The 27431-nt window shown below is 41.8% G+C and overlaps 2 protein-coding genes across 11 annotated transcripts in view; both read left to right on the top strand.

Annotated features, from left to right (window-relative positions):
• Nucleotides 1–6033, top strand: part of LOC111965401 (platelet-derived growth factor receptor beta) — a 49471-nt gene extending 43438 nt beyond the window's left edge. For all 3 annotated transcript variants that reach the window (XM_023989591.1, XM_023989590.1, XM_023989592.2), the window contains 6 exons: nt 1309–1431; nt 1639–1750; nt 2292–2391; nt 2511–2616; nt 2952–3241; nt 4133–6033. In XM_023989591.1, the coding sequence (XP_023845359.1) occupies nt 1309–1431; nt 1639–1750; nt 2292–2391; nt 2511–2616; nt 2952–3241; nt 4133–4286 (885 nt within the window). In that variant the 3' untranslated portion in view covers nt 4287–6033. The remainder of the gene's footprint in view (nt 1–1308; nt 1432–1638; nt 1751–2291; nt 2392–2510; nt 2617–2951; nt 3242–4132) is intronic.
• Nucleotides 6034–6745: 712 nt separating this feature from the next.
• On the top strand, nt 6746–26092 carry LOC111965400 (macrophage colony-stimulating factor 1 receptor 1-like). 8 transcript variants are annotated; one of them, XM_023989588.2, is made up of 22 exons: nt 6746–6915; nt 7159–7267; nt 11412–11702; nt 11806–12093; nt 12276–12412; nt 12529–12694; nt 12910–13105; nt 16731–16846; nt 17033–17144; nt 17299–17498; nt 17769–17860; nt 18077–18203; nt 19329–19433; nt 19607–19717; nt 19884–20046; nt 20221–20300; nt 20419–20531; nt 20749–20871; nt 20970–21081; nt 21198–21297; nt 22444–22532; nt 22758–26092. In XM_023989588.2, the coding sequence occupies exons 2-22, from the start codon at nt 7216–7218 to the stop codon at nt 22799–22801; spliced, it is 2817 nt and encodes a 938-aa protein (XP_023845356.1). In that variant the 5' UTR covers nt 6746–6915; nt 7159–7215; the 3' UTR covers nt 22802–26092. The 8 variants fall into 8 exon arrangements, with proteins under 8 accessions (XP_023845356.1, XP_023845357.1, XP_023845352.1 ...); XM_023989589.2 differs by having other exon boundaries at nt 6747–6915; nt 22782–22900; XM_023989584.2 differs by having other exon boundaries at nt 6751–6915; nt 20422–20531; nt 22444–22558.
• Nucleotides 26093–27431: the final 1339 nt, after the last annotated feature.

Here is a 27431-nt window from a genome sequence, read left to right as displayed (position 1 = left end):
ATAGTGTGTCGTTGGATGGTGTTGAAGGCGTAGCTGAAACCCACRAACAGGATGTGTGTGTAATTCCCCATACCCTCCAGGTGTTCCAGGAGCCTGTGAAGGCTGCAGACCACCGTGTCATCCRTTCCTCTCCCTGCTTTGWAACAAACTGGTAGGGATCAAGGGAGGAGTGAACGGTGGGTAGCAGTAGGATGTTAAGAACCAGTCTTTCCAAGAATTTCATGATCAGTGACTTGAGAGCAACATGCCGGTTGAACTCAGTCGAGGTAGACTTTTTAGGAATGGGCACGATGGTAGATGTTTTCCAWMGGGTGGGGATTGTGCCAGTGGATAGCGATAGGTGAAAGGCTATGGATGGCGCTGAGCTCAGCAGCTCCGGCTTTTAGGACTCAACACTTTATCCCGCCCGGCCTTGCACTTACTGTAGCTTTCCGCTGGTATACCGYCACCTCCACCTCACTGAAGAGTGGGGCATGGGAATCAGTAAAGTGGAGGGCATYTAGCAGGTTCTCACAGCTTCTGAATCATAGTGGGTATCAAAACGTGGGTATCAAAACATGAGAAGAAGTTTCTTTGTACTCCCTGACGAAGGCCATGCAGCCGAAACTTTGTTTCTATTGAACATGCCATACAAATCAAGGCATTTTAATTAATTATATGAAGAGTGCCTTGGTYSTCCTTGCTTTTTGATGACCAATTTACCCCTTTTACCAAAGAGCACCTTCTGTCTACCAAAATCTACTATTGTGTACCTTAGCAGCACTTCCCATCCTCCTCTTTTTTCTACATGAGAAGAAGTTGTTGAGGTTGTTGGACAAGGCGAGTGGGTCATCATGGGCCGGTGGAGATGGTTTGTCAGAGTAGACTGCCAACTTCCTGACTTTTTGAAAGACCTGCTTAGCAATCATGTTGCTGTTTTCCACCTCCACCTTGTCCTTGTACCTTAGTGTGGCTCGTTGGATGGCATGTTTGAGGGAGCTGTTCAGTTGGCGCTGGGACTGCATATCCCGATGGGAGAACGCAATCTTCATCCGTAATGCGTTTTTGATCTCGCCATTAATCCATGGTTTGTCATTCGGAAATAACCTGGTGGTTCTCATGGGGATCACACGGTGTGTACAGAACTTGATACTGTCCGTTATTGTGGTAAGCATTTCATCAATGTTGTTGTTGGGTATTACAGTAAAGCTCATGAGGCATATATACGTCCTACGCTTCAAGAATCAACGGGTACATAATATATATCAGACATTTATAAATCCAAAAATAAATGTAGCAACTGCAGATTTAAAACCTTCTCCTCCCCAGTGTGTCCATCGTGACCTGGCCGCCAGGAACGTGTTGATCTGTGAGGGGAAACTGGTGAAGATCTGTGACTTTGGCCTAGCCAGAGACATCATGCACGATTCCAACTACATCTCCAAAGGCAGCGTGAGTGGCAGGCTCACTAAGRGTCACTCATACACATACACATACACATAAAATAAGACAAAGTTTGAAAGATAACAGTAAAACACCATTTAAACAACATAAATTACAACTTTCAACCGACTTAAATTGTAAGCCATAACTGCTGCTGTAACCTACCTCTAAGTACCTGGCTGATTCTAACGTTCTCTCTAATTCTGGCCCTCTCAGACATTTCTGCCCCTGAAGTGGATGGCCCCAGAGAGTATCTTCCATAACCTGTACACCACCCTGAGTGACGTGTGGTCCTACGGCATCTTGCTCTGGGAGATCTTCACCCTTGGTACGTGGACGGGAAGTGGAAAACATTCATTATTAACTGATAGATCGAAGAGATTACTGTTTGATTAAATCGAAACAACCCATTAACTGGAATTCGTTCAGAAAGATCAGTAGTAGCATGAGCGGTTTGATGACCTTGTTTATTTAATGTATGTTAGTATAGAGGTTTCAAAAGGCTGTCAATACCGTGTTTAAACAGACAGGCAATAAAGTTGTCTTAAGAGGACAAGACGATCAGCTTGTCTAATCCTGCGTCTATTTAGGGTCAGATGAGGTTTTGTTGTTATTAGCTACAGTCTGGGTTTATTATCAATTCATTTAGGGATTTTTACAAATGCTTTTGGAACTGCTGTGATCAGAAGAGTACCTATTGAGAAGTGGTTCATTTAGCGTGAAACAGCGTGAACAATRTTTTTCGTGGGAAACCAAAATCCGGCATGATTCTTGTTTCATTCGAGATTTGAGAACTTTTGGCCACTCCTGATTCAGCATGACTTAAACAGATCAGCCTTTAAATACTTGAATGGTTGATCTTTTAACAGGAGGAACCCCTTACCCTGACCTTCCTATGAATGAGCTGTTCTACAGTGCCTTAAAGAGAGGCTATCGCATGGCCAAACCTAACCACGCCACAGACGAAGTGTAAGTCTCTACCATCACTCTCAAACACCTCTCTCTAATCATGTCTTCTGTCAGTTTTCTTTTTTTTTGTGACATGTTCAATTAAAATGTTCAACTAAGGAAGTAATTCTGTCCTCCAGTTATGAAGTCATGCAGAAGTGCTGGGATGAGAAGCATGAGAAGAGGCCAGAGTTCTCCTTTCTGGTGCACACCATGGGGAACATGCTCACTGACAGCTATAAAAAGGTATCCTATTAATATAGGGGTTTTTCCCTTTACACAATGCATCTGAGGACCAGTAGGAACAGTATTTCCACATCCATCTCTGAAAACGATCAAATTTTTTGCTAAATGCAAAATGCATCATACAGGGATGATTTCTGTATTTTTTAAGTTAACATATCTTAAAAACCTGATTGCTGACAAGTAAAACATTTTGGGACTATGTCAAGAATGGACTAATGAAACAAATACCAAAATATAGTTTTTGGGTGAAGTTTTCCTTTAAGTGTGTATTGACTATGGACAGATCTGACATTGATCACTGAGATGTATCTAATTGACTATAATTTTTGGTACAGAGATACTGCCAAGTCAACGACGAGTTCTTCAAGAGTGACCACCCGGCCGTGGTCCGAACCAAACCCAGGCTCTCCTCCCCCTTCCCCACCCCAGCCATCACCCCCTCCACCACCCCTGACACCCTCCAGGACCTCAACCCCTGCCCTCTAACTGGAGACTTTAGATCGGAGGCAGATAGAGAGGAAGTGACGACCTCCTACAATGACTACATCATTCCCATTCCAGACCCCAAGCCTCAGGAGGAAGTCTTCTCCGAGGCCAACRGCATGCCAATGGAAAGCCCCGCGAGGTATGGCTGTCTAACATACTTCCTGACTACAAACACTGACTGACTGACTGCAAATGTATGCCAAATGCTGAGCATGCAGGAAAGATAAGGCATATTTACTCTAGAGGASCTTGTATAGTTACAACACCAACACACAGAGCCATATGTGGGATTTTGATAAAATCGGTCTTATCTTACCATGTATACACTGAGTGTACTAAACATTAAGAWCACCTTCCTAATATTGAGATGCACMATGCACCCCCCTATTTTTCCTTAGAACAGCCTCAATTCGTCGRGGCATGAACTSTACAAGGTGTCGAAAGCATCCCACATGGATGCTGGCCCATGTTGACTCCATTRCTTCCTACAGTTGTGTCAAGTTGGCTGGATGTCCTTTGGGTGGTGGACCATTCTTGATACACACAGGAAACTGTTGAGGGTGAAAAATCCAGCAGYGTTGCAGTTCTTGACACAAACCGGTGCGCCTGGCACCTACTACCATACTCCATTCAAAGACACTGTCTTGCCCATTCACCCTCTTAATGGCTCAAGGCTTCAAAATCCTTCTTTAACCTGTCTCCTCCCCTTCATCTACACTGATTGAAGTAGATTTAACAGGCGACATCAATAAGGGATCATAGCTTTCACCTGGATTCACCTGGTCAGTCTGTCATGGAAAGAGCAGGTGCTCATAATGCTTGGTACACTCAGTGTTACATTTTGAGGATTTTGTAAGACATTTAAACTGAAACCTTAGACAAGCSAAGCTGGCAGAAATATGATAGTTTAGGTTTTACATTGTTTTGATTTGTGGCGCAATGCTGTATAGTTTTCACCTGAAATGGGACGTAAAATCGTAAAATCCCAYGTTGGTTTGTAAAGGAACATGTGTGTTGTTATTCCCTGTAGCTCTCTGGCTCTGGAGGATGACGAGGCTGATTCCATCTCCCAGGAGACAGCAGAGGCAGACACCATTCCAGAAGASGAGGATCTCCATGCCAACCAGGCTCTGATTCCACTGGAATCTTCTGGAACACCGGAAGTGGAAGACAGCTTCCTRTAGACCTTTAAGAAACTTGGTGAATGTATAGCAACATTCCTGAATAGCTTCAGTGCGGGGATGGGGAACTTTGATGGGGGTTGGGGCCACATATTTTTTTAAACTTATCATGAGGGTCCGCAGTGGCTCGCGGGTCTGCGTACACACATCCCTACCTACAAATGCAGCCAGAGCCGGCACTAGTGAATTTCCTTCCGCCAGTTGGCCATCCCTGCTTTAGTGGATTAAGAYAACATGTTGCGATTTCAGTGAGAAGCTAACCCGAACAACATAAACAATTCCCACTGCTTAAGCAAATATTTCACAACTGGTACTTTCAAAATAATTCTGTGCTGAAAATCAATTGAAAATCAATAATTACAATGAGAGAGTGACATATATTTAATCAATRATGATTGTTGATTGATGATGATTTTAATTCATCTAATCAATGCAAAATACTCCATATTGAAGAGAGGGATCCTTTTCAAAGTCTTCACTTAATAATGAAGATGACAAAATACCAGTATCACATAAGAATAAAAATGTACATCAGGAAATTCATGATCTTAAAATACACTTGTAGTATGGTCACTATTGCAGTGTTTCTATGGGGATTTGTCTTGTCATWTTTCCTTTTACATGTGTTGTATTTTTATATTATAAAGATGAAAACATTAGGCTTCTAAAACCCTTTCAGTTTTTTTATCACTAAAAGTGGAGCATGTACTGTTACATTTTGCTTGTGTGAAAAAGTTCACCTTTTTAGACGGGTAGGCTACTTTAGTTAGTAAAAACAATCAGAAACACATCATTTTATGGCATCTATACTTCTCAATATCAATGGGATATGACATTCTAGTTGCACTGAGGTATATGTTCTTTGTTTTTACAAATGTGTACTTTCTATGTCAAGTTATTTCGGGGGAATATAATCAACTTAGAGAAAAKATTCATACATTTGGCCTTAATTAAGCAGAATATTGTACATTCAGTAAAGGTTATGTGTCAAATGTTGTTTTAAGTTTTATAGAGATTTCTTTTTACATTTTATATAGCATTTTGTTTAAACAATTCTGTATACATTTTGCACTTTACAATGTTTAGGAAAACATGAACATTTCCAAGAAAGGGATTTAGGTTCAGTACATAAGAGATTGAATGATGTCTGAGAGGTATGAAGAAATTGTATGTTTTTACACGGAGGTACTGACTGAATGAGAAGTGATCTGAGCATATCACTGCCTTAGCACACCTGGTACAAGATTAGTACGTTGTTGTGTACTGTGACCATGACTGATCTAATATCTTTGAAGTGCTTTTGTATTGTATGAMGTTCTATGAAAAATACAAATAGTAGGCCTAATGTTAAAATAAGCTTTTGTTTGGTAGGAGATCTTTTTAGAAATGTGGGTATCGAGATTTTAATCTATATTATTGAAACAATGAAATGATACCTGAGAGAAGTTACTTATTTTCTTGTAACWTGCTTAGAGTTCACTCACAGAGGTTGACCTATGGTTAGATACACTACCAGTGAAATATAAATATGCTTATTTGTATACATTTGTCACATGATGTAGGAACACCGAATGCAGAACACGCAGGAATGCAGAACACACACACTACATCATRTAGAATATTCACCACACACACGTAATGGTACCAAAGCTTTTCTGTATGTTTACAAATGTATTTTTATATGCAGTATTTTGTATGTTAATTGAAAGTGATTAGGTGAAAATAAAAGTTTATAATGAAAATATAACACAAGAAATGTGTTCTGCATTTTATATTAGTTCAATGACTTGCAGCGTTCTACTATTTTCCCATAACGGAAAATAATAAATTATGTTTTWAAGCTCTCTAATTTTCAACACCAACATCTGTTTCTACACTGTCTTTTATTTTAATGCCTCGGCTTTATCCATTCAATGTCGAAGAGATAATAAATGTCCCGAGATTAATTGACCATAAGAGAGATAKCCCCAAAAAATCCAAATGAACTTTCCCAAGCYCAGCTAGATTTAGTTCAATCAAAGCCTCTCTTTTCAGCCCTCAGCACAAACAAACTCAAAACAAAGCTGATCATCTACCGTGTCCATCATGGGTTCTCTCTCTACACCCCCCTACCGACCCCTCTCACCCAACATACTCCCTTGCGCCCTCTCACCATCCCCTCCTTCCCCCCACTCCATGCCCTGAATCCGAGGRCCATCAATTAGGWATTYTACTGTCCTCCCAGAAGCCCCAGCCCTCTACTCTGTTTGGAGCTGAGGAACATTGAGGCCTGGGGCTGAGGCTMGGCAGGCTGGGAATGGGRATGAGGCTWAGCAGGCTTGGGCTGGGGCTAGGCAGCAGAGCAGCAGTGTGACCCATCATCACAGCAGATTAGTCTCAGCACCATGGCATTAGGACTGGGAGGGCCGGCCTGTTTTCTAGCTAAACAGAGAGACACATGGTCATTAGTGGGGAGCGTGACACCTCTATCTGTCTGTTTATGCCTCTCTCTCTTTTACTGGCTTCTGGTCAGACTAAGGGAGATAGAGAYAGAAGAGAGACAGGGTTGGAGGGACTTTACTCGCTCCTGAATGGTGAATCCACAGAGCTCTGTGGGATCAGAGGCATACCACTGAGCTGAAGACATCTACAGGTTCAGTAGAGTTTATTGTTTCCAATCTTAGCGATGTTACACAGTCACTTTTATTAATAGCATGTGAATGWCATTTGAAAAGGCTTTCAGTAAGGTCTGGCTTATATTGCCTTGATTTCAAGGTTGCAAATCCTGAAAGTTTGATTTCCAAATATCCTCTTTAGAAAAGAAGAAGTGTATGACAGTGAGTGAGTGACAGCAGAGATCCAGCGTAATGATTCCACATTTTTCTCCTTGACCAAGACACAGTAACAACACTCCTAGACATACAGACACACACAGATCTGGAGCAGATCCAGGATGGAGCTGTACCTGACCTTTCTGCTGGGGATCCTGCCCGCTGCAGCTCAAGGTACGACTCAACACCCGTTTTCAACTATACTGCATCGTATTGGGATTCATGTGTTGTGTTGTTGACATTGTATTCACTGCAGCTCTTCTGTCCWCCATACTTTTACATATATATTACCAGACTAAAATGCAATTTATATGCAGCGGTGGAAAAAGTACCCAACTGTCAKACTTCAGTAAAATAAATATASCTTCATAGAAAATGACTCACGTAAAAGTGAAAGTCACCCAGTAAAATACTACTTGAGTAAAAGTCTAAAAGTATTTTCGTTTTAAATATACTTAATTATCAAAAGTAAATGTAATTGCTCAGATATACTTAAGTATCAAAAGTAAAAGTATAAATCATTTCAAACCAGACAGCACGATTTTCTTGTTTTATTATTTTACGGATAGCCACAGGCACACTCCAACACTCAGACATAATTTACAAACTAAGCATTTGTTATTAGTGAGTCTGCCGGATCAGAGGCAGAGATGACCAGTGATGTTCTCTTAAAAMGTGTGTGAATATGGCAATCTTTCTGTCCTGCTAAGCATTCGAAATGTAACTAGTACTTTTGGGTGTSAAGGAAAATGTATGAAGTAAAAAGTATATTATTTAGGAATGTAGTGGAGTAAAAGTAGAAGTTGTCAAAAAATATCGAGGCAAGTCAGTTAAGAACAAATTCTTATTTACAATGACAGCCTACCAGGGAACACTGCCTTGTTCAGGGGCAAAACAATAGAGTTGTACCTTGTCAGCTCAGAGATTCGATCCGAGCAACCTTTCGGTTACTGGCCCAATGCTCTAACCACTAGGCTACCTGCTTCCCAAATACCTGATACTTAAGTATATGTAAAACCAAATACTTTCAGACTTTTACTCAAACAGTTTTTTACTGGGTGACTTTCACTTTAACTTGAGTCATTTTCTATTAAGATATTTTTACTTTTACTCAAATATGACAATTGGGTACTTTTTCCACTACTAGTGTAATGTTTATGTCCAATGGCCGATGAGCACCGATACGTTTTATCTATAATTTCTCTTCATATGACAAGGATTGAAAAGGATTTGCCAGTAGACTTTTGACTTGATTCATGATGATGACTGCTTGTTCAGCTTGCTATGTTAACATGATCMGTCCAATCAAAGCTATGGTAGATATAACATGATTTTACATAATTTTATCTGTGGCCAATGACCTTGAGTCCTCTCAGATGGGCACTTCTAATGTAAATCTATGGCAGCACTCAAGGGGCTTGAATTTTCAAAATCTCCCCGTARATTTTGCGGYGACGTRGTGTCCCCATGAGTGACAGAACACTGAGCCAATCACRGCGCAGCTAGAGAACATTACCAACCCYTAYGCTCCRTATTTTCCGCTGGCTTCCCCACCACCACAGAAAGCACTGAGCTAGGCTGAAACACCTGCATTTTGGAGCTGCCTTATTCAAGAAAGCAAAAAATGTATGCGGCTTTATCAACTCAATGAWTTTTTTTAAACAATGTTTGCAAACTGATATGTGACATGTTTTAATGCCAAAATAACATGCATACAGGGCTAAACAGGTGGGCTCTGCCTCACCAGCCCTGAATGATGGGTCGCCACTGGTTAGAGTAGGAAAGTGAAARTGAAAAATGAAATTTAGCTAGCTCTCTCTCCCTCTCTCTTGCTTCTTCTTCATTTTTGAAGAAAGGTATTTGTTCAAAGCTGTTAAACTATTGTCTTTCTCTTTCTTTGAGTCAGCTACCAATCACATTTATGCACTGCAGTGCAAGCTAGCTGTAGCTTATGCTTTCAGTACTAGATTAATTATCTGATTATTGGATTGGGTGGACAAAATGTCAGTTCATGCTGTAAGAGCTCTGATAGGTTGGAGGACGTCCTCCGGAATTTGTCATAATTACTGTGTAAGTCTATGGAAGGGGTTGAGAACCATGATCCTCCTAGGTTTTGTATTGAACTCAATGTACCCAGAGGAGGACGGAAACTAGCTTTCCTCCGGCTACACCATGGTGCTACCCTACCGAGTGCTCTTGAGGCCACTGTAGACCTTCATTGCAAAACAGTGTGTTTTAATCAATGATTTGGTGACGTGAATATATTTAGTATAATTTTATCTGAAAATTATAGCGTTTTTTATGTTTCATTATTTACATTTTTATGAGCCTACATTGGTAGGACCGTATTGTCCTGTACATCTGCTGCTGTTCTTGTTCCATTGCTCGACAGCCATTTGATAGGCAGCTAGTATACTTGGAGTCCATAGGAAGGTGGTGTGTAATGTTATCAGGAAGTCTAGACCCAATCAATACTGAATAGCCCAAAACCATGAGCACTTTGACCCTCTGAGGTTGAGCTGTGGACTGTGGTAAGTAAGAAAATCTGCTGAACAWCAAAACTCAGTTCTGCTTTGAGATAAATCAAAAACAAGACATACTTTACATGTAAGAATGAATTGAGACAAAAYCTATTGTGATTTTCAGATGTTGTTTTCTGATCCATGCTTTACCAGATACAGGATAGTGAATGCTGAAATAAATCCACAACAAGAGAGCCCAATAGAGCCCAAATTAACTTTTTACCAAATAAGGTGTTAGAGAGTTAAAGGAGGGTAAGAAAAGCATGTTATTTGAAGCCATATCCTACTGTAGATTTATGTTAAAGTTCTTCAAACTCCCTTGGCCCCTGTGATTTGCTGGAGTGTCTCAAAGAAGGCATTGTTTGTCCCTGTATCAGCGCATCACCAGCAGTTAGCTTTGTCACACCCAAAGGACATATACATGGTTTTACCACCCCATACAGCTCCCTCTGTCTACCTCTGACCCTTCTGTTTCGGAAGAAAATAAGGAATTCAAAGATTTCTTTGTTTGTTTTTGTGTTGGTGTTTGTGGGTGTAAAAGGGCCAGGGCATTACCACAGTCTAGGAGGGTGGTTCTCAAACAGCTCTTCAGGGACCCCCAGCYGTTCCATGTATTTTTRTTTAACCCTTATTTAACTGTATTTAACATGTATTTGATATATTCCAGAACTAGCACACCTGACTCAACTTGTCAACTAATCATCAAGCCCTTCGGCGTGTTCCTCTGCCCAGGTGTTTCTGCCGCATGCCAGATCTYACATGCCTGGATATGTATTTTATGTATCAGCTAACCATATAATATATTATAGCAATCTGGTGCCCGACCGTACTGTCGATGACGCAACATACAACCATTAGTTGATGCATGCAACATCTGAGCAGGGGAACGCAACCCTTGACTAGGTAAATCAGCTGAACTAGTTCAGGGCTACAACTATATTATGAAATGTCTGTGGGTTCCTGAGGGACTAGTAAGGGACTATGTGTCTCCATTCACTCCCGTCCTCGGTAGCATGACATCGATATAGAGAAGAAAAGCGGAAGTGAGAGAGAGAATAGGATCTCTCCTTTAGAGCCAGACTGGACAGTTCTGTAATTTGTTTCCTGAATGTGTGGTGTCCAAGATGACTCTTAATCCTAAACACAGAGTGACCAAGAAGAGATAAAAAAAAATAAAAAAAAGTGATTTGAGGTTTAAATCTTGTCTTGACAGAGTTGACTGAAATAAAACCAATTATATAASCATGTTTAGGAATCAGAGTTTCCTGGTCATGCACAGGGTGGCAGGTAGCAAAGTTGTTAAGAGCAGTGGGCTGAAAGGTTGCTRCAGTAGTTCGAATCCCTGAGTCGACTAGGTGAAAAACGTGTTTGTCCAGGGTCACTGTCAATAATGGCTGAACCCTGGCTGTGACCCCATTCTCAGTGGGAGGAGGATATGCAAAAAACACATTTCCATTTTACACCTGACACTTGTACCTGTGTGAAACAGGACAACTATAAGCACCCCCTATGTGAAGAACTCCATCCTAACCAATATGGTGCTTTCAAGAAAACTGGGTAATCTGAAAAAAACTTTGTCAAATCATGACATCAGTGATATTCTGGTCAGACGTCTATAAAGATGCCAGAGTTTCCGGTTCGGAATGCCGAGTTTGATGTCTGTTCAAAACAAATTTTCCAAGTTGAAGCTTTTTCTGAGTTCCCATTAGTCTTGAACGCACTGAAGTYRGAGATTTCCGAGTTCCCAGYTGTTTTGAACGCGTCGATTTATGATCTCATCTCTATGTTAACCTCAGCAGAATGGCGGCGTCCTGTGATCAAGCTAAACTCAGAGGTCGTGGTTGGGCCTGAAGTAGTACTGAACCCTGGCACCCCATTGGTCTTGAGGTGTGAGGGGGATGGGCCAGTCAACTGGCTGACCCGGTTGTCCAAACACAAGAGCTTAATCTCCAAGGGCAACGGGAGAGTCAGAACCTTCAGGGTGGACCGTCCCTCTGCAGAACACACTGGGACATATAAGTGTGAATATACCAGTGTGAACGTCAAGGGCCGGGACTTGTTCTCTACGGTGCACGTATATGTTAAAGGTAAGCTCAGAAGAGGAGTGAGTTACTGTTTGTTTACCATACCTGTAGAGACGGTGTGTTGGCCAGTATCCCTCATTMTAACACATCCCCCCTTCTCCACCAGACCCAGAAAGCCTGTTTTGGACCAGCAGCACSTCCCTGCGTGTGGTGAGGAAGGAGGGGGAGGACCACCTGCTCCCCTGCCTGCTGACCGACCCAGAGGCCACAGACTTGGGGCTCCGCATGGACAACTGTACCTCCGTGCCCCCAGGGATGAACTACACAGCAGACCCCCGCAGAGGCATTCTCATCCGCAACCTCCACCCCAGCTACAATGCTGACTATGTGTGCAGCGCCAAACTCCACGGGGTGGAGAGGACTTCCAAGACKTTCAACCTCAACATCATCCAAAGTAAGTAAGGTTGAGTGTTGTGGAGGGATACTTTACTTAAAGTCACATGCTTGATCAGGCCCATGTACCATATTGTCCTGTAAAATTGCTATATATTCAAATTCACGAACAAGTATTCGAATTGGCAAAGGAGCTTGTGCTTTTCTTATACATGCTGTGTTCCTGGTTCCCTCTGTGTCCAGGGCTGCGTTTCCCACCTTATGTATTCCTGGAAAAGGATGAGTATGTTCATATCGTGGGCGAGAAGCTGAGCATCCGCTGCACCACACACAACCCCAACTTCAACTATAATGTCACGTGGAATTACAGCTCCAAAAAGGCAAGCACTTTCAGAGTATCTGAAACAACCTATTTGTTCCACTGTTGGCCAAAATAAAATGCATGACAATATGTCTTGGCAATGACATTATGTTATTTTCCTGTCTCTTCTTACAGAGATTTACAATAGAGCAGAAAGTCCAATCAGTTGACAGTAACCGTCTGGACATTGAAAGCATCCTGACCATCCCTGTAGTGGACCAGTCAGACACAGGCAACATTACCTGCATCGGCACCAACGAGGCTGGAGTCAACAAATCTACCACCTCCCTGATGGTTGTAGGTAAGTTATTGGATAACATGGGGATATTAGAACATATTCCAGTCACAGAACTGGATCGTTAGAATCAACGCAGACTGTATCAAAACGTTTTGCAACAGAAGCTTTTTTGGGGTGGACAAGTTTAGGAAGTCCCTCTCTGTTTCAGTGCCTTATGAAAACACTTCTGKCTGACCTTGAAGATAACCACTCCCATGTCTCTCTGTGTCTCTGTCCAGAGAAGGCCTACATCCGTCTTTCTCCCCAGCTGTCCTCCAAGCTGGCTCACCAGGGCCTGTCCATTGACGTGAACGAGGGGGAAGACCTGAAACTCAGTGTCCTGATCGAGGCATACCCTCAGATCATAGGCCAGCACTGGGACACCCCTGCAGCCTCCTCCACGCAGGAACAAACCTTTACACGCTATAACAACAGGTGGGTGGTACTCATACAACAACAAGATGAAGAGAACTGACTGAGTGAGGAGKGATCCTCCTCTAGCTGTTTTGGGAAGGTGTTTGGGGCTTTGGGACTAAAGGGCAGCAACAGAAAACTGTATTTTAAAATGTTCCCGGATCAAAGGCTCACTTGATCATAATTATGCAGTGCATTCGGAAAGTATTCAGACCCTTTACTTTTTCCACATTTTGTTACGTTACAGCCTTATTCTTATATTAATTAAATATTTTTTTTCCCCCAATACCCGATAATGACAAAGCAAAAAACAGGTTTCTAGAAATGTTTGCAAAAAATATATATTATAATAATCATGTACATAGTACATATTCAGACCCTTTACTCAGTACTTTGTTGAAGCACCTTTGGCAGCAATTATAGCCTCGAGTCTTCTTGGGTATGACGTTACAAGCTTGGCACAYCTGTATTTGGGGAGTTTCTCCCATTCTTCTCTGCAGATCCTCTGAAACTCTGTCAGGTTAGATGAGTAGCCGCACAGCTTTTTTCAGGTCCCTCCAGAGATGTTCGATCGGGTTCAAGTCCGAGAGACTTGTTCCGAAGCCACTCCTGCGTTGTCTTGGCTGTGTGCTTAGAGTCATTGTCCTGTTGCAAGGTGAACCTTCGCCCCAGTCTGAGGCCTGAGAGCTCTGGAGCAGAATTTCATAAAAATCTCTCTGTACTTAGCTCCGTTCATCTTTCCCTCGATCCAGACTAGTCTCCCAGTCCCTGCCACTAAAAAACATCCCCACAGCATGATGCTGCCACCACCATGCTTTACGGTAGGGATAGTGCCAGGTTTCCTCCAAACGTGACGCATGGCATTCAGGCCAAAGAGTTCAATCTTGGTTTCATCAGACCAGAGGATCTTGTTTCTCATGGTCTGAGAGTCCTCCAAGCTGGCTGTCATATGCCTTTTACTGACGAGTGGCTTCTGTCTTGCCACTCTACCATAAAGGCCTGATTGGTGGAGTGCTGCAGAGATGGTTGTCCTTCTGGAAGGTTCTGCCATCTCCACAGAGGAGCTCTGGAGCTCTGTCAGAGTGACCATTGGGTTCTTGGYCACCTCCCTGACAAAGGCCCTTCTCCCCGGATTGCTCAGTTTGGCTGGGCGGCCAGCTCTTGGAASAGTCTTGGTGGTTMCAAATTTCTTCCATTTAAGAATGATAGAATTCACTGTGTTCTTCGGGACCTTCAATTCTGCAGAAATGCTTTGGTACCCTTTCCCAGATCTGTGCCTCGACACAATCCTTTCTCGGAGCTCTACCGGACAATGCCTTCAACCTCATGGCTTGGTTTTTGCTCTGGCGTGCACTGTCAACTGTGGCACCTTATATAGACAGGTGTTTGCCTTTCCATATTATGTCCAATCAATTAAATTTACCACAGGTGGAGTCCAATCAAGTTGTAGAAACATRTGAAGAATGATCAATGGAAACTGGATGCACCTGAGCTCAATTTCRAGTCCCATAGCAAAGGGTCTGAATACTTATGTAAATAAGGTTTTTCAGTTTTTTATTTTTAATRCATTTGCAAAAACTWTTTTTTCCTGTTTCTGCTTTGTCATTATGGGGTATTGTGTGTAAATTGATGAGTACATTTGTTATTTAATACATTGTTGAATAAGGCTGTACCGTAAMAAATTGTGGAAAACCTTCTGAACGTACTGAAATTCAGAAYGGGGAAACTGCAGAAGATTTGAAATTAGCTGATGTTTCCATTTATTTGTTTGTCTGGCACAAACTCAGAGGTCACCACCACCGGTCCGAAGAGTTCTGTACTATGAAACTAGAGTTAAGGGAAGGAAGAAGCTAAAGTTTTACCTCCGCTATGACACATAGCAGTAACTGTCTAGGGAGAACTAGCATGTATTAGTCACCAAACCACACAACACCATCTGCATTCATTCCACTTTTGTCCCAGTTAAACATTTCCAGTGATTCTACAATACACTCTTAGAAAAAAGGGTTCCAAAAGGGTTATTCAGCTCTCCCCATAGGAGAACCCTTTTTGGTTCCAGGTAGAACCCTTTTGTGTTCCATGTAGATCTCTCTGTGGAACCCAAAATTATTCCACATGGAACCAAACTAATTCTTCCTGGAACCAAAAAGGGTTCTTCATAGGGTTCTCTTATGGGGACAGCCGAAGAACCCTTTTAGGTTCTAAATAGTACCTTTTTTTCTAAGAGTGTACAGTCGTGGCCAAAAGTTTTGAGAATTAATTTTCACAAAGTTTGCTACTTCAGTGTCTTTAGATATTTTTGTCAGATGTTACTATGGAATACTGAAGTATAATATCAAGCCTCTTGAGGATTGACCACAAGTTCTCAATGGGATTAAGGTCTGGGGAGTTTCCTGGCCATGGACCCAAAATATCGATGTTTTGTTSCCCGAGCCACTTAGTTATCACTTTTGCCTTATGGCAAGGTGCTCCATAATGCTGGAAAAAAGGCATTGTTCGTCACCAAACTGTTCCTGGATGGTTGGGAGAAKTTGCTCTCGGAGGATGTGTTGGTACCATTATTTTTTCATGGCTGTGTTCTTAGGCATAATTGTGAGTGAGCCCACTCCCTTGGCTGAGAAGCAACCTCACACATGAATGGTCTCAGGATGCTTTACTGTTGGCATGACACAGGACTGATGGTAGCGCTCACCTTGTCTTCTCCGGACAAGCTTTTTTCCGGATRCCCCAAACAAACGGAAAGGGGATTCATTTGAGAARCTGACTTTACCCCAGTCCTCAGCAGTCCAATCCCCGTACCTTTTGCAGAATATCAGTCTGTCCCTGATGTTTTTCCTAGAGAGAAGTGGCTTCTTTGCTGCCCTTCTTGACACCAGGCCATCGTGGCCAAAGTTCTTTGCCTCATTGTGCGTGCAGATGCACTCACACCTGCTGCTGCCATTCTGAGCAAGCTCTGTACTGGTGATGACCCGATCCGCAGCTGAATCAACTTTAGGAGACGTCCTGGCGCTTGCTGGACTTTCTTGGGCGTCCTGAAGCCTTCTTCACAACAATTGAACCGCTCTCCTTGAAGTTCTTGATGATCTGATAAATGGTTGACTTTGGTGCAATCTTACTGGCAGTGAAGCCCTTTTTGTGAAGCCCTTTTTGTGCAAAGCAATGATGATGGCACGTGTTTCCTTCCAGTAACCATGGTTGACAGAGGAAGAACAATGATTCCAAGCACCACCCTCCTTTTGAAGCTTCCAGTCCGTTATTCGAACTCAATCAGCATGACAGAGTGATCTCCAGCCTTGTCCTCGTCAACATTCACACCTGTGTTAACGAGAGAATCACTGACATGATGTCAGCTGGTCCTTTTGTGGCAGGGCTGAAATGCTCCTTATCCGAAAGTAATGGGACCATGTAGCGGAGGCACTATCAAGTGTCTTATTCATGTATGTTCCATGGTCCAAACATGTGGTAACTATTATACATGGTAATGGTGTAGACTAATCTCTAGATCCACTTTGCGATAAACATTTGAGAGAGATATATGCAAATTGCCATCATACGAACTGAGGCAGCAGACTTTGTGAAAATTACTATTTGTGTCATTCTCAAAACTTTTGGCCACGACTGTAGATCCGGTCTGTTTTTCACTCAGRTATTCCGCTACCCTGCTGCTCAAGAGGATGATTGCACAGGAGCAGGGCCAGTACACCTTCTATGCCAAGAGTTCCATGGCCAACGCATCCATTACATTCCAAATCCAAACTTATCGTAAGTAAAGTATGAGTACAGACATACTAATACACAGTGTCAGTTCATACAACAACCATACTCTCTGAAGAATACAGTTTTTTTCAGCACAGCATCTATTGAACATATTTGTCTCTATTTTGAGTGTGTGTGAGATTTATTATTTKACCATGCCACTGACTTCCTCTGCTCTCTCTTGATTGGCAGAGAGGCCGGTTGCCGTGGTGAGATGGGAGAACATCACCACCCTCACGTGCACGTCGTTCGGTTACCCTGCTCCCATAATCCTCTGGTACCAGTGCTCTGGAATYCGAACCACGTAGGTGTTAGAGAGGGCACAGTAGCATGATATTGCCATTGTAAAAGATAGACTTAATAAGTGTAGTATGTATATATTCTTTAATGATAATGACGTATTAGGTATCATAACTAAATGGGGAACTCTATCCTATCTGTGTCTTCCTATGGAACAGGTGCAATGAGAACGCAACAGGTCTCCAGATGCCTGCTCCTCTCTTGGCCCAAACAGTCGAGGTCCAGAGGGAGGAGTATGGAGTGGTCGAGGTCCAGAGCGTCCTGACAGTGGAACCGTCCAGCCATAGGATGACCGTGGAGTGTGTCGCCTTCAACCTGGTCGGAGTCGGTAAAGACACCTTCGCCATGGAAGTTTCCAGTAAGAGCCAGAGCACGGTCATCCATGGTTATCCTCAGGCTTACTGTCTTATCCTTAGTTCATACTCCTTTTTCCTGTGTCATCATAGTCAAGTACATGAACGGTACATGAACTGTCTGTTCTTTTATTTATTCAGATTCACAATAGCCGTTACTTTAGCTGCAGCTACTCTTCCTTGGTTCCACATAAACCCATAACAAAGCCATCACACACAGAAGGTTCTAAKTGTGTCATCACCAGACACCCTGACTCTTCTCTCTGATTGGATAGATATAATGTTCACCTCCACTCTGTTGGGAGCAGCTGGTGTTCTGGCCTTTCTCCTCCTGCTACTCATGGTCCTGCTCTACAAGTACAAACAGGTAGGACACAAAACACCCTCTGCAATATAGAACATATACTAATAGACCAGTATGCGATCTCAYCTAAAATAAACTAGGTAAGAAACGGATATATTCATGAATAGWGTATTAAAAATATATGTCGTTTGAAATCACTGTTACCTTTAGTCAAAGAAACCATGGAGAACCCTTAGTTATTCAAATGGTTGACTAATGACCATTTCCTTCCCTCTGAAGAAACCGAGATATGAGATCCGGTGGAAGATCATCCAGGCCAGTGAAGGAAACAACTACACCTTTATCGACCCAACTCAGATGCCGTACAATGAGAAGTGGGAGTTTCCCAGGGACAAGCTCAAGCTAGGTGTGTGGCCTTTTCTTAGATAGGCTACTGCAGTGGTTTGGTTCTTGGAAGTTTGATGAAAAATGTAATTTGGCCTTAYTACTGTTCAGCCATACAAACACATTGAATAACAGATTCACTACATGGAACAACAGATGGTCCTCCAAAAAGGAAGTTTGTTCTGAAGTGTCTGTTCTATATCTGAGAGATATAAGAAATATTTTTCTGACATGTATTTGACCACTTATTTTTGGCACAAACTATCTCCATATACTGAATACAGTGCTTCCATTATTTTTTTTAACTGGTAATGGGGGACCTTCAGAGGAGTCTTGTGAGGCTTGTGGGCATCCTAAGGCAAAACAATGGACATGTACGTGTTTGTGAGAGACTTACCTTTCCACAGAGGGATCATATTAGTGTGTAACCCAAACTGTTCGGACACTACAGACAGAAGTTGGCAGATCGGCTGTACCGACTACAGAAGAGTCCCAAGAAGCTTGTCGGGGTAGTAGAGCAAAACTACGACTCCCACAAGGGGGTTAAAGTTAATTTCCTGAAATTCTGCACGTTTTTCCATGTGGCGTAGTSAAAACTTTGCCGTTTTAAAGCAAGTTGGCTGCAATTCTAAACATTATGCCATGGAGCGGAGAGACGTTTTTGAAATTGTACAAATCATTTCATGCAATTCTGCTCATTTTGACATAAGGTGGAAGCACATGTTTGCAGTTTTTAATATGATAACTGATGATCAATGGGCCCCATCCCGTTGGTAATTCGACCATGCTTACTACAAGTTTAGATAGCTGGCCGCTAGACTAACTTACCACGCTAAAAAAGACATTGCTGACATGGGCTAATTGACTGCTGATGCACAACCAAATTTCGACATCGCACCTTGTGTATTCTATTATTCTAACTGTCAACAGTAATTTGAGACCTCGCCTGAATTACTATTTAAATTTTTGGTGAATTTGCCAGTTGCCCATCCCTGGGTTAGATATTCCATACTGTATGGTGAATGAGTAGAATCTCAATTACATGTACAACTGTAAATGTAAATGTAAAGTGTATTTATTTACAGAAAGAATGGGTATTGACATACAGACAGACTAGAAAGTGATGTGTTGGATGTGTGACTTGCAGGAAAGATCCTAGGAGCCGGGGCCTTTGGGAAGGTGGTRGAGGCCACAGCCTATGGTCTGGGGGAGGACGACAACGCGATGCGAGTGGCTGTAAARATGCTCAAAGGTCAGAATCCATTGAATAGAACAAGCTTTTTAAGGTCAGGAGTAGAATTGATCAAAGTCTGAGAAACCGTCTGTGATCACAGCGGTACGGAAGTGTCATATGATTGGGTTTCTCTTTCTCTCTGTTTATTTATCTATCTATCTGTCTGTCGATCTATCTGTCTTTTTCTGCAGCCAGGGCCCACTCAGATGAGAGAGAGGCTTTGATGTCAGAACTGAAGATTCTGAGTCACCTGGGACRGCACAAGAACATTGTCAACCTCCTGGGAGCCTGCACTCAGGCGGGTGAGACTGAACACTATAAAACACAGCTTCCTATCTGAAGAAGTGCAGAGACATTCAGAGAATTACAGTATCTGTATTTTTTTTGTAAATGTATTTGAGTCAAATGTCATGTGGAAGTTTGAAAGTTTTCTCCATTTATTGAACATATAAATGTTTCTTATCTCAGGACCTGTACTGGTGATCACTGAGTACTGTAGTCATGGCGACCTTCTGAACTTCCTGCGACACAAGCAGGAGACCTTCCTGAACTTTGTCATGAACATACCAGAGGTACCAGAAGAGACCAGTGACTACAAGAACCTCTGTGAGGGGAAACAGTTCATCAGAAGGTATGAATAATGTTGGCATGCACCAAGCTCATGAAAAAGAAGGTGTACTCTGACTCACCTTTATTCAGCATACACAGTAGCAGTCTTGTGAAGTAACTACTTTGTGTGATTTACCTCCTCCCGACCCTCACCCTGCTCTCCTCCCCTCATCCCTTTCTCCACTCCTTCTACCAGTGATAGTGGGATATCCAGTGTGTGTTCTGACAGCTACCTGGAAATGAGGCCTGGTCCCCAGCCTGTCAACTCTTCTCTGGGTAATTGATCCGTCTAACTCTCTTTTCTTTTATCTAGCACCATTCATTGTTTTGGTTCACCAGTTTATTGTTGTTTGTCTCGGTTGGACATTTCTATGAACATAAAATTCTATTCTAGCAGACTCTGTGTGGGAGGATGGTGGGCCGGACTCGTGGCCGTTGGACATGGAGGACCTGCTGAGATTCTCCTACCAGGTGGCTCAGGGCCTGGACTTCCTTGCAGCCAGGAACGTGAGTCACATCAACACAGAGTTKCACAACAAAGGTTGCGAAACAAGGCTTGCATAACTATATTTCACAGTTTGAGATTATGTTTGGTGAAAATTCAGCATACTATAGTAAAAAAAAAAAAATATCACCTGATAGAAATTAGAGATGCACTTTGTGATGTTGTCGTAAGCTACTGTAACTGATTCTCTCTCTCTCTCTGTCTGTCTCTTYGTTTCAGTGTATTCACCGGGACGTTGCAGCCCGGAACGTTCTCCTGACAGACCGCCGTGTGGCTAAGATCTGTGACTTCGGCCTGGCACGTGACATCATGAATGACTCCAACTATGTGGTGAAGGGCAATGTGAGCAAACAACAACAACCTCAGTAACATGTTCCATGTCAATAAAAAAAACATTCACGTGAGTTCGATATGCGCTTCCTCGCACCATGTGTCTATAGGCGCGTCTGCCAGTGAAGTGGATGGCTCCAGAGAGTATCTTTGACTGTCTCTACACTGTCCAGAGTGACGTCTGGTCCTATGGGATCCTGCTATGGGAGATCTTCTCTCTCGGTGAGCTGGCATAAACATAGATTTCTCAACATAATAGATTTTGATATCTCTGGTGAAATCATTCAGTCGTTCTTGTTTAGTTGTTTAATTYGTGTGTCTTTGTTCAATTTCTTTAGGAAGGAGCCCCTACCCCAGTGTCCTGGTGGATACTAAATTCTACAACATGATAAAGTGTGGTTATCAGATGTCTCGACCAGACTTCGCACCTCCAGAGATGTAAGTTACAGATTCAGGGCTTTTAATGTTTAATTAAATAACCGTGTCCCCAGGCCAATTGGGCTTCATTGGGATACACATTCATGTATATTACAATATCCTTTTATACTATTCTGCAAGACTGAACAAAGACCCCCTATGTTCCAGTCACACCCCCTTTTCAGCATTTGTAATAAAAGCACATTTATTGTGCCATGAAAGCATTAAGCATGGCTGATACCAGATTACTTGGCTGTAGTTCTGAGCCCTACATTGAAAAAGTAACAAAGCTCTCCTCCACAATCAAACACCCCACAGAAACGAGAAATAAAGAGTGTATTTTCCAATATCCCCATACATCTGTGTGTGTCGATTCGCTGTGGTTGCCACACTACCCGGAATAACTGTATTGTGGGTCCGGAGACAGAGCGACAGAGGGGGACTGAGACTGAGTCAGGAATTATTCATCTGGGCCCCTTTGTGTGTAGGATGAGTCAGTCCTTGGTCAGGCATGGTTCTGCGTGTTAGCCACATGATCAGCAGTCTGGAGCCCGGAACAGTGCCATTTCACAGAYCAGGCAAGGAGAAGACTAGAGGGACTGTAGTGGCGTTTAGGAGGGGTGCATCTCTATGCGTCACAATCAACCATGCTTATCATCCCCAAAGATTGTCCAAAAAGGGTTCTAAGTAACACAAGGCAGAAGTATTGCAACTGAAAAGTATACTGTCCAGTTAATTTGATATGGACATGGCGGGGTTCGAAAGACCACAGAGCTCTACATTGAGACAATCTTCTCCATGATGCTTGAGGGCCTTGTAGAACGATGAGGAATGATACAAAATATTGTATTTTTAATACATGATACTTCAAAACAAATCAAATTATATTTGTCACATGCGCTGAATACAACAGTTGTAGACTTTACCATGACATGCTTTCTTACGAGCCCTTCCCAACGATGCAGAGTAAAAAATAACACAAGAGGAATAACATACACAAGAATCAAGCTACTGTATATACAGAGAGTAGCAGTACCAGATCAATGTGCAAGGGTATTTGAGGTAGATATTTACTTATGTARGGTAAAGTGACTAGGCATCAGGATGKATMATAATTAGAGTAAGAATAAAGAAGAATAAAGTAATAATGTATTTATGTCCCACTAGGTATACAATCATGAAAATGTGCTGGAATCTAGCGCCAACAGAGCGACCGACCTTCAGCAAGATCAGCCAGCTGATTGAGAGATTACTGGGTGAGCAGCCAGAACGTCCAGACCAGGTAACACAGACAGGGCGATGGATGTTTACCATGGTAGATAAGCTGTATATCTCTTATCAGAATGAAACAGCATCTACCCTATGGACAACATAAAACATATTTCATYGTCAGACTGGATTGACCAGACTTAAGCATCGTTTGAAGACAGCARTACTGTAACTCATGAATGAGTATTTGTTTTGAAACCTGTTATTTTCAGTGTTCTACTCTCCTGTTCCAGCAGCAGCAGGACATGATGGTTGAGGAGTTGGAGCTGTGTGATGATAATGATGAGCCTAAGTGTTGTGAYGGCTCCTGTGACCAGCCGTGTGAGCACGAMGAGGAGGAGCAACCACTGGTGAAGACCAATAACTATCAGTTCTGCTGAAAGCATAATTCTATTTCTATGTCTGACACCTCCGACATCATCAAACTATCCACATTCTGATCTGAAATTCRTCCACTTTCTATCTTCTCCTGCTCACTGTAGAATCATTCTGGGAGCACAGAGCCAGAGAAATGGAATTGTGATATTTTGTTCAAGCAATGAAAAGCAATTTTTACGCCCTGTTTTACACTGCATACAGACAGGAAGCTGAGAGAGTCATGTCATGTGACTTGTTATATCCCATGACAAGTTTTGAAAAAACAAAGGTGAGAATGAATCTAATCACAGATAGTGCCTTAGTTGTGTAATTAAGATATATAATGCCTTATTTTACATGAATTACTCTTCTTTGTTGTATGTTTTGGAGAGGATATTTTCAATCCATGCACCAAAGATGCATCTACCCTGACAGAACAGATTGTGTTGCTCACAGCTTTTTGCAGGCTATTTGTCCTTTWAATGTACATTATGTTCTTCTGTAGCCACTATGGTGAGGGTTTATCTATTATTTGTGGGAAATGGGAACGAATGCTGGTGGTGTTTGAATTRACATTTGTCAGCGGGTTCACTTTCACATTGTAGGGACTACCTTTTTTCAACATGCTATGCAGCAGCAAGACAGTAGCAAACTAATTTCTGCGACAGCATATTTGAGCATGTTCTATATTTGTATGATGGCTTAGTTTGATGCTGGACGTAATAACATGAGATACAATCTAACTGGGGACCACATTCCATGTATTGTCCTTCAGCCTAAACATGCTGCATGAAGCATTGAAATGGATTTTGAGACGCTATTTACATCAATGAAAGCATGTGTATTGTTTTTTTTTCATCTCTAGCCGTAGTTGTTTCGTATGACAGTCACAATATCTTCTGAGTTACTCGCCCGTGGACAGAATCACGCAGCTGACTAAAAGACGCAAGATTTTAGTTGTGCGTTAAGCAATATTACTTCAGACTTCAGACTCAGCCAGTCGATGGCAACATGYGATTGTCACATCGACATATAGCCTATATGCTACAGTAGGGAATGRAAGGCAGATACAACTGTATAAGGAAATCTGTGGACCACAGTATGGACAACACAAAGGCTTTGTTTTTGACTGATTCAATCGATTCTTTATTTCTGTAACACTCAATATTTCTGATGTTCATTCATTCGTCAGTTCATCATTTTTGGGGGGTCAATTATGCTGTAAAAATGTTGATTCRTTGTCTTGAATGTAGAATTCAGCTAATACTGCCTACTGTCAGAGTGAAAAGAGTGAAAAGCCATATGTCAGCTGTAAATCAGAATTGTTGTAAGACATTTACTCAGATTGTCAGCAGCTATTCTGAATACTGAGCTGAAAGGAGAGAAAAGTATGAGCTTTTTGTTAAAGGGAAATGTAAAAAAAAAAATCAATTGCATTTTCATCAAATCAAATCAAATCAAGTTTATTTTATATAGCCCTTCGTACATCAGCTAATATCTCGAAGTGCTGTACAGAAACCCAGCCTAAAACCCCAAACAGCAAGCAATGCAGGTGTAGAAGCACATCACCTCCAGCACCACCCCAACATCAACATGTGAAAATGGCTCATTTCTATGTTTTTTTGTTGTAAAAAAGATAAAGATAAGTATTTCCAATGACATCATTGGTGTGCATAATGTGATTTTAAGCATTTCTGAGTAGGCATTGTCTTCTAATTGCTTGATGATGTCATTGCAAACACAGGCTGCCGTTACACGATGCAACTTGCACGCAATTTTAGTTGCTTCTTCATTGCTTCGTGAAATAATAAGCAACTCRTCTGCAACTTGGTTGCAAGCAACAGCCAATCAAAACAAACACTTTTGTCACATTATCCATTCGAAGGTTAGGAATTCTGACCCAGTTGTCATGTCAACACAGCTGTCAGTGCTGTGCAGCACCATCAGTGGTCAAGGTTGACAGAACGGAGAYTAGCACAACAGGAGATGTATACAAATGATTGTACATGGTTTAGCAGTCAATAAATTATATTTCGAACAAAGAATGTCCACCGTGAACTGTGCTAGCTAGCTAGCTGTGTTGGTGTTTGCAATGTCATTTTGGCTAGCTAACAAGCTAAATTGTACATAATGCATATCTTCTATATCCTTGCTGTCACAATAACCAAATGGTTGGATAAACAACTCATTTGTGAAACCACAATGTAATGCAGCAGAAGACATGGGGAGAGTTTAGAATTCTCAAACAAGCAGCTTCAATTTGATTGGCTGTTGCATGCAATTTTAATCACGTTTGAGTAGCTTCATGTAACAGCAAAGTTGCTTGAGATGTCACTTGCAACCTGCAACTGTAGCGAAAATGTTGTGAAAGTTGCTTTGTGTAACTCCAGCCTTATCTTCCACTATMTTTTTTACTACAAAATATAGAAACACACAATTTTCACATATGGTGATGTTGTGGTGGTGCTGGAGATGATGCATATGAAGTRGAAACATTTTGAAATGTCCCTTTAACTGTATGTATGATATACACTGAGTAACAAAACAGTRAGAACACCTGCTCTTTCCAATGACAAACTGAACAGGTGAAAGCTATGATCCCTTATTGATGTCACTTGTTAAATCCAATTCAAATCAGTATAGATGAATGGGGAGGAARGTTAAAGAAGGATTTTTAACTATTGAGACAATTGAAACATGGATTGTGTATGTGTGCCATTCAGAGGGTGAATGTGCAAGACAAAAATGTTAGTGCCTTTGAACGGGGTATGTTAGTAGGTGCCAGGTGCACCGGTTTGTGTCAATAATTGCAATGCTGCCGAGTTTCACACTCAACAGTTTCCCGTGTGTATCAAGAATGGTCCACCACCCAAAGGACATCCAGCCAACTTGACACAACTGTAGGAAGCATTGGAGTCAACATGGGCCAGCATMCCTGTGGAACGCTTTCGACACCTTGTAGAGGTGGGGATGCAACTCAGTGTTAGGAAGGTGCTCCTAATGTTTGGTATATTCAGTGTAATGTAAATGTTATTTTACTGCTTGAAGGCAAAGGACACATCCTTTGTGGGTTAACCTTTTAGTTTTTGCTAACCAAATCACAATATGGTTTCTGCAAGGACAGTAACTACTTTCACAGACAATGTGTCGAAAACTCTGAAACTTGAATAAATATATTTTTCTGGCTTTCCCTGGAAATATGTAATTTTMCATTTACCCTCGACTTCAAAAACGAAATACTTCTGCCTAGATACTCTATTGTACATCTTAAGAAAGAACAACTAGGACCACAACAGGGAACAAAATGCTACATTTCTGTGATTTTTAAACTCAGTCCCCATTTTGGATACAATAATGTCTTCTCTTCTCTGCATTCTTCTGAAGTTTCATTCCATGTTGTCATGGGGGGTTGAGCAATACCAGACCACCTAAATAGGAAGTAAGAATCACCGAAAAAACAAAACCACAGAAACTTGATTCAACATAAATAAATACTTTTCACTTTATTTAGAAAGTCTTGAGCAAAACCACTCAGGAAATGTAATMATTTAAGCTGCCCCGGGTTGAACCGGGCAATGGCACGTCAAGTGACCGGGCGAGGTCAGTGAGGGAGGCGTGCCCTGCTCAAATTAAATGGAGGTCCGTGCCACACGCTCATATTGTCAACGATGCAGCATGGGGCATCGTTCAGAAACATACATCTCTTTTCCATAAAATATGTTTGAGTGATAAAACTATTTTTCATTGTGAAGGCAGATAAAGCGTTTTTTTAATCAAAAGTAATGCCTTTCGCATGTGAAAACACAGAATCCTACTCATTGCGGGGCATTAATAAAATCCACTGATTGTTCTCTTGAAATTCCGTTCGAGCAGCTGAGATAGAACAGTCCTGACATTTGGAGCCACTCCTCCAACTGRAGTTTAGGCACAGTCTCCTGTAGTCCTTTCATGTTCAATGTTGTCAACTTGAATCTTTGAAAAAAAGTCCGTTCAAAACAGAGGATAAAACATTAAAACAGTCTCACTGATAATGAGAAAGCACGAGAGGTCATTAAATACACACAGTTATTAAATCATAACAGAYGTCTAGACAGAACATTAAGCACTCCCATATTGAAGTTAGTCAACATGAACAATATGCTCTATTCTAAAACTATGTGAACAGTCCTTCAGTCAAATTAAAGCAGAGAGCGGTAACTAGTAACGTTCAAGTTTAGACTCTTCATAGGGTCCTCTTCTCTCGCAAAAAAAACCCAAATTGCCCTTATTTAGATTCATTTCAAGCCAGCCAATTCTCTGCTGGACTAACGAGAAAATAAGTTACAGACTATGAGTCTGGTTTAGCAGCAACACCTCTGCTTCTTTGAAAACACTCAAGCATCTCTTTTTTGCACCTTACATTGAAGGCCTCCCAATACAATTTGTCTGTTTGTCATGTCAATAGATTTAGTAAATGTTGTTGAGGCATGGCTGGCTAGCTAGCCTTTTTCATAGACTGACAGACTGAATGGTTGACAGGTTGATTAACC

Source organism: Salvelinus sp. IW2-2015, linkage group LG6.1 (genome assembly GCF_002910315.2).
Source record: "Salvelinus sp. IW2-2015 linkage group LG6.1, ASM291031v2, whole genome shotgun sequence".
Classification (NCBI taxonomy): domain Eukaryota; kingdom Metazoa; phylum Chordata; class Actinopteri; order Salmoniformes; family Salmonidae; genus Salvelinus; species Salvelinus sp. IW2-2015.
This window is presented reverse-complemented; position numbering and strand designations above follow the sequence as displayed.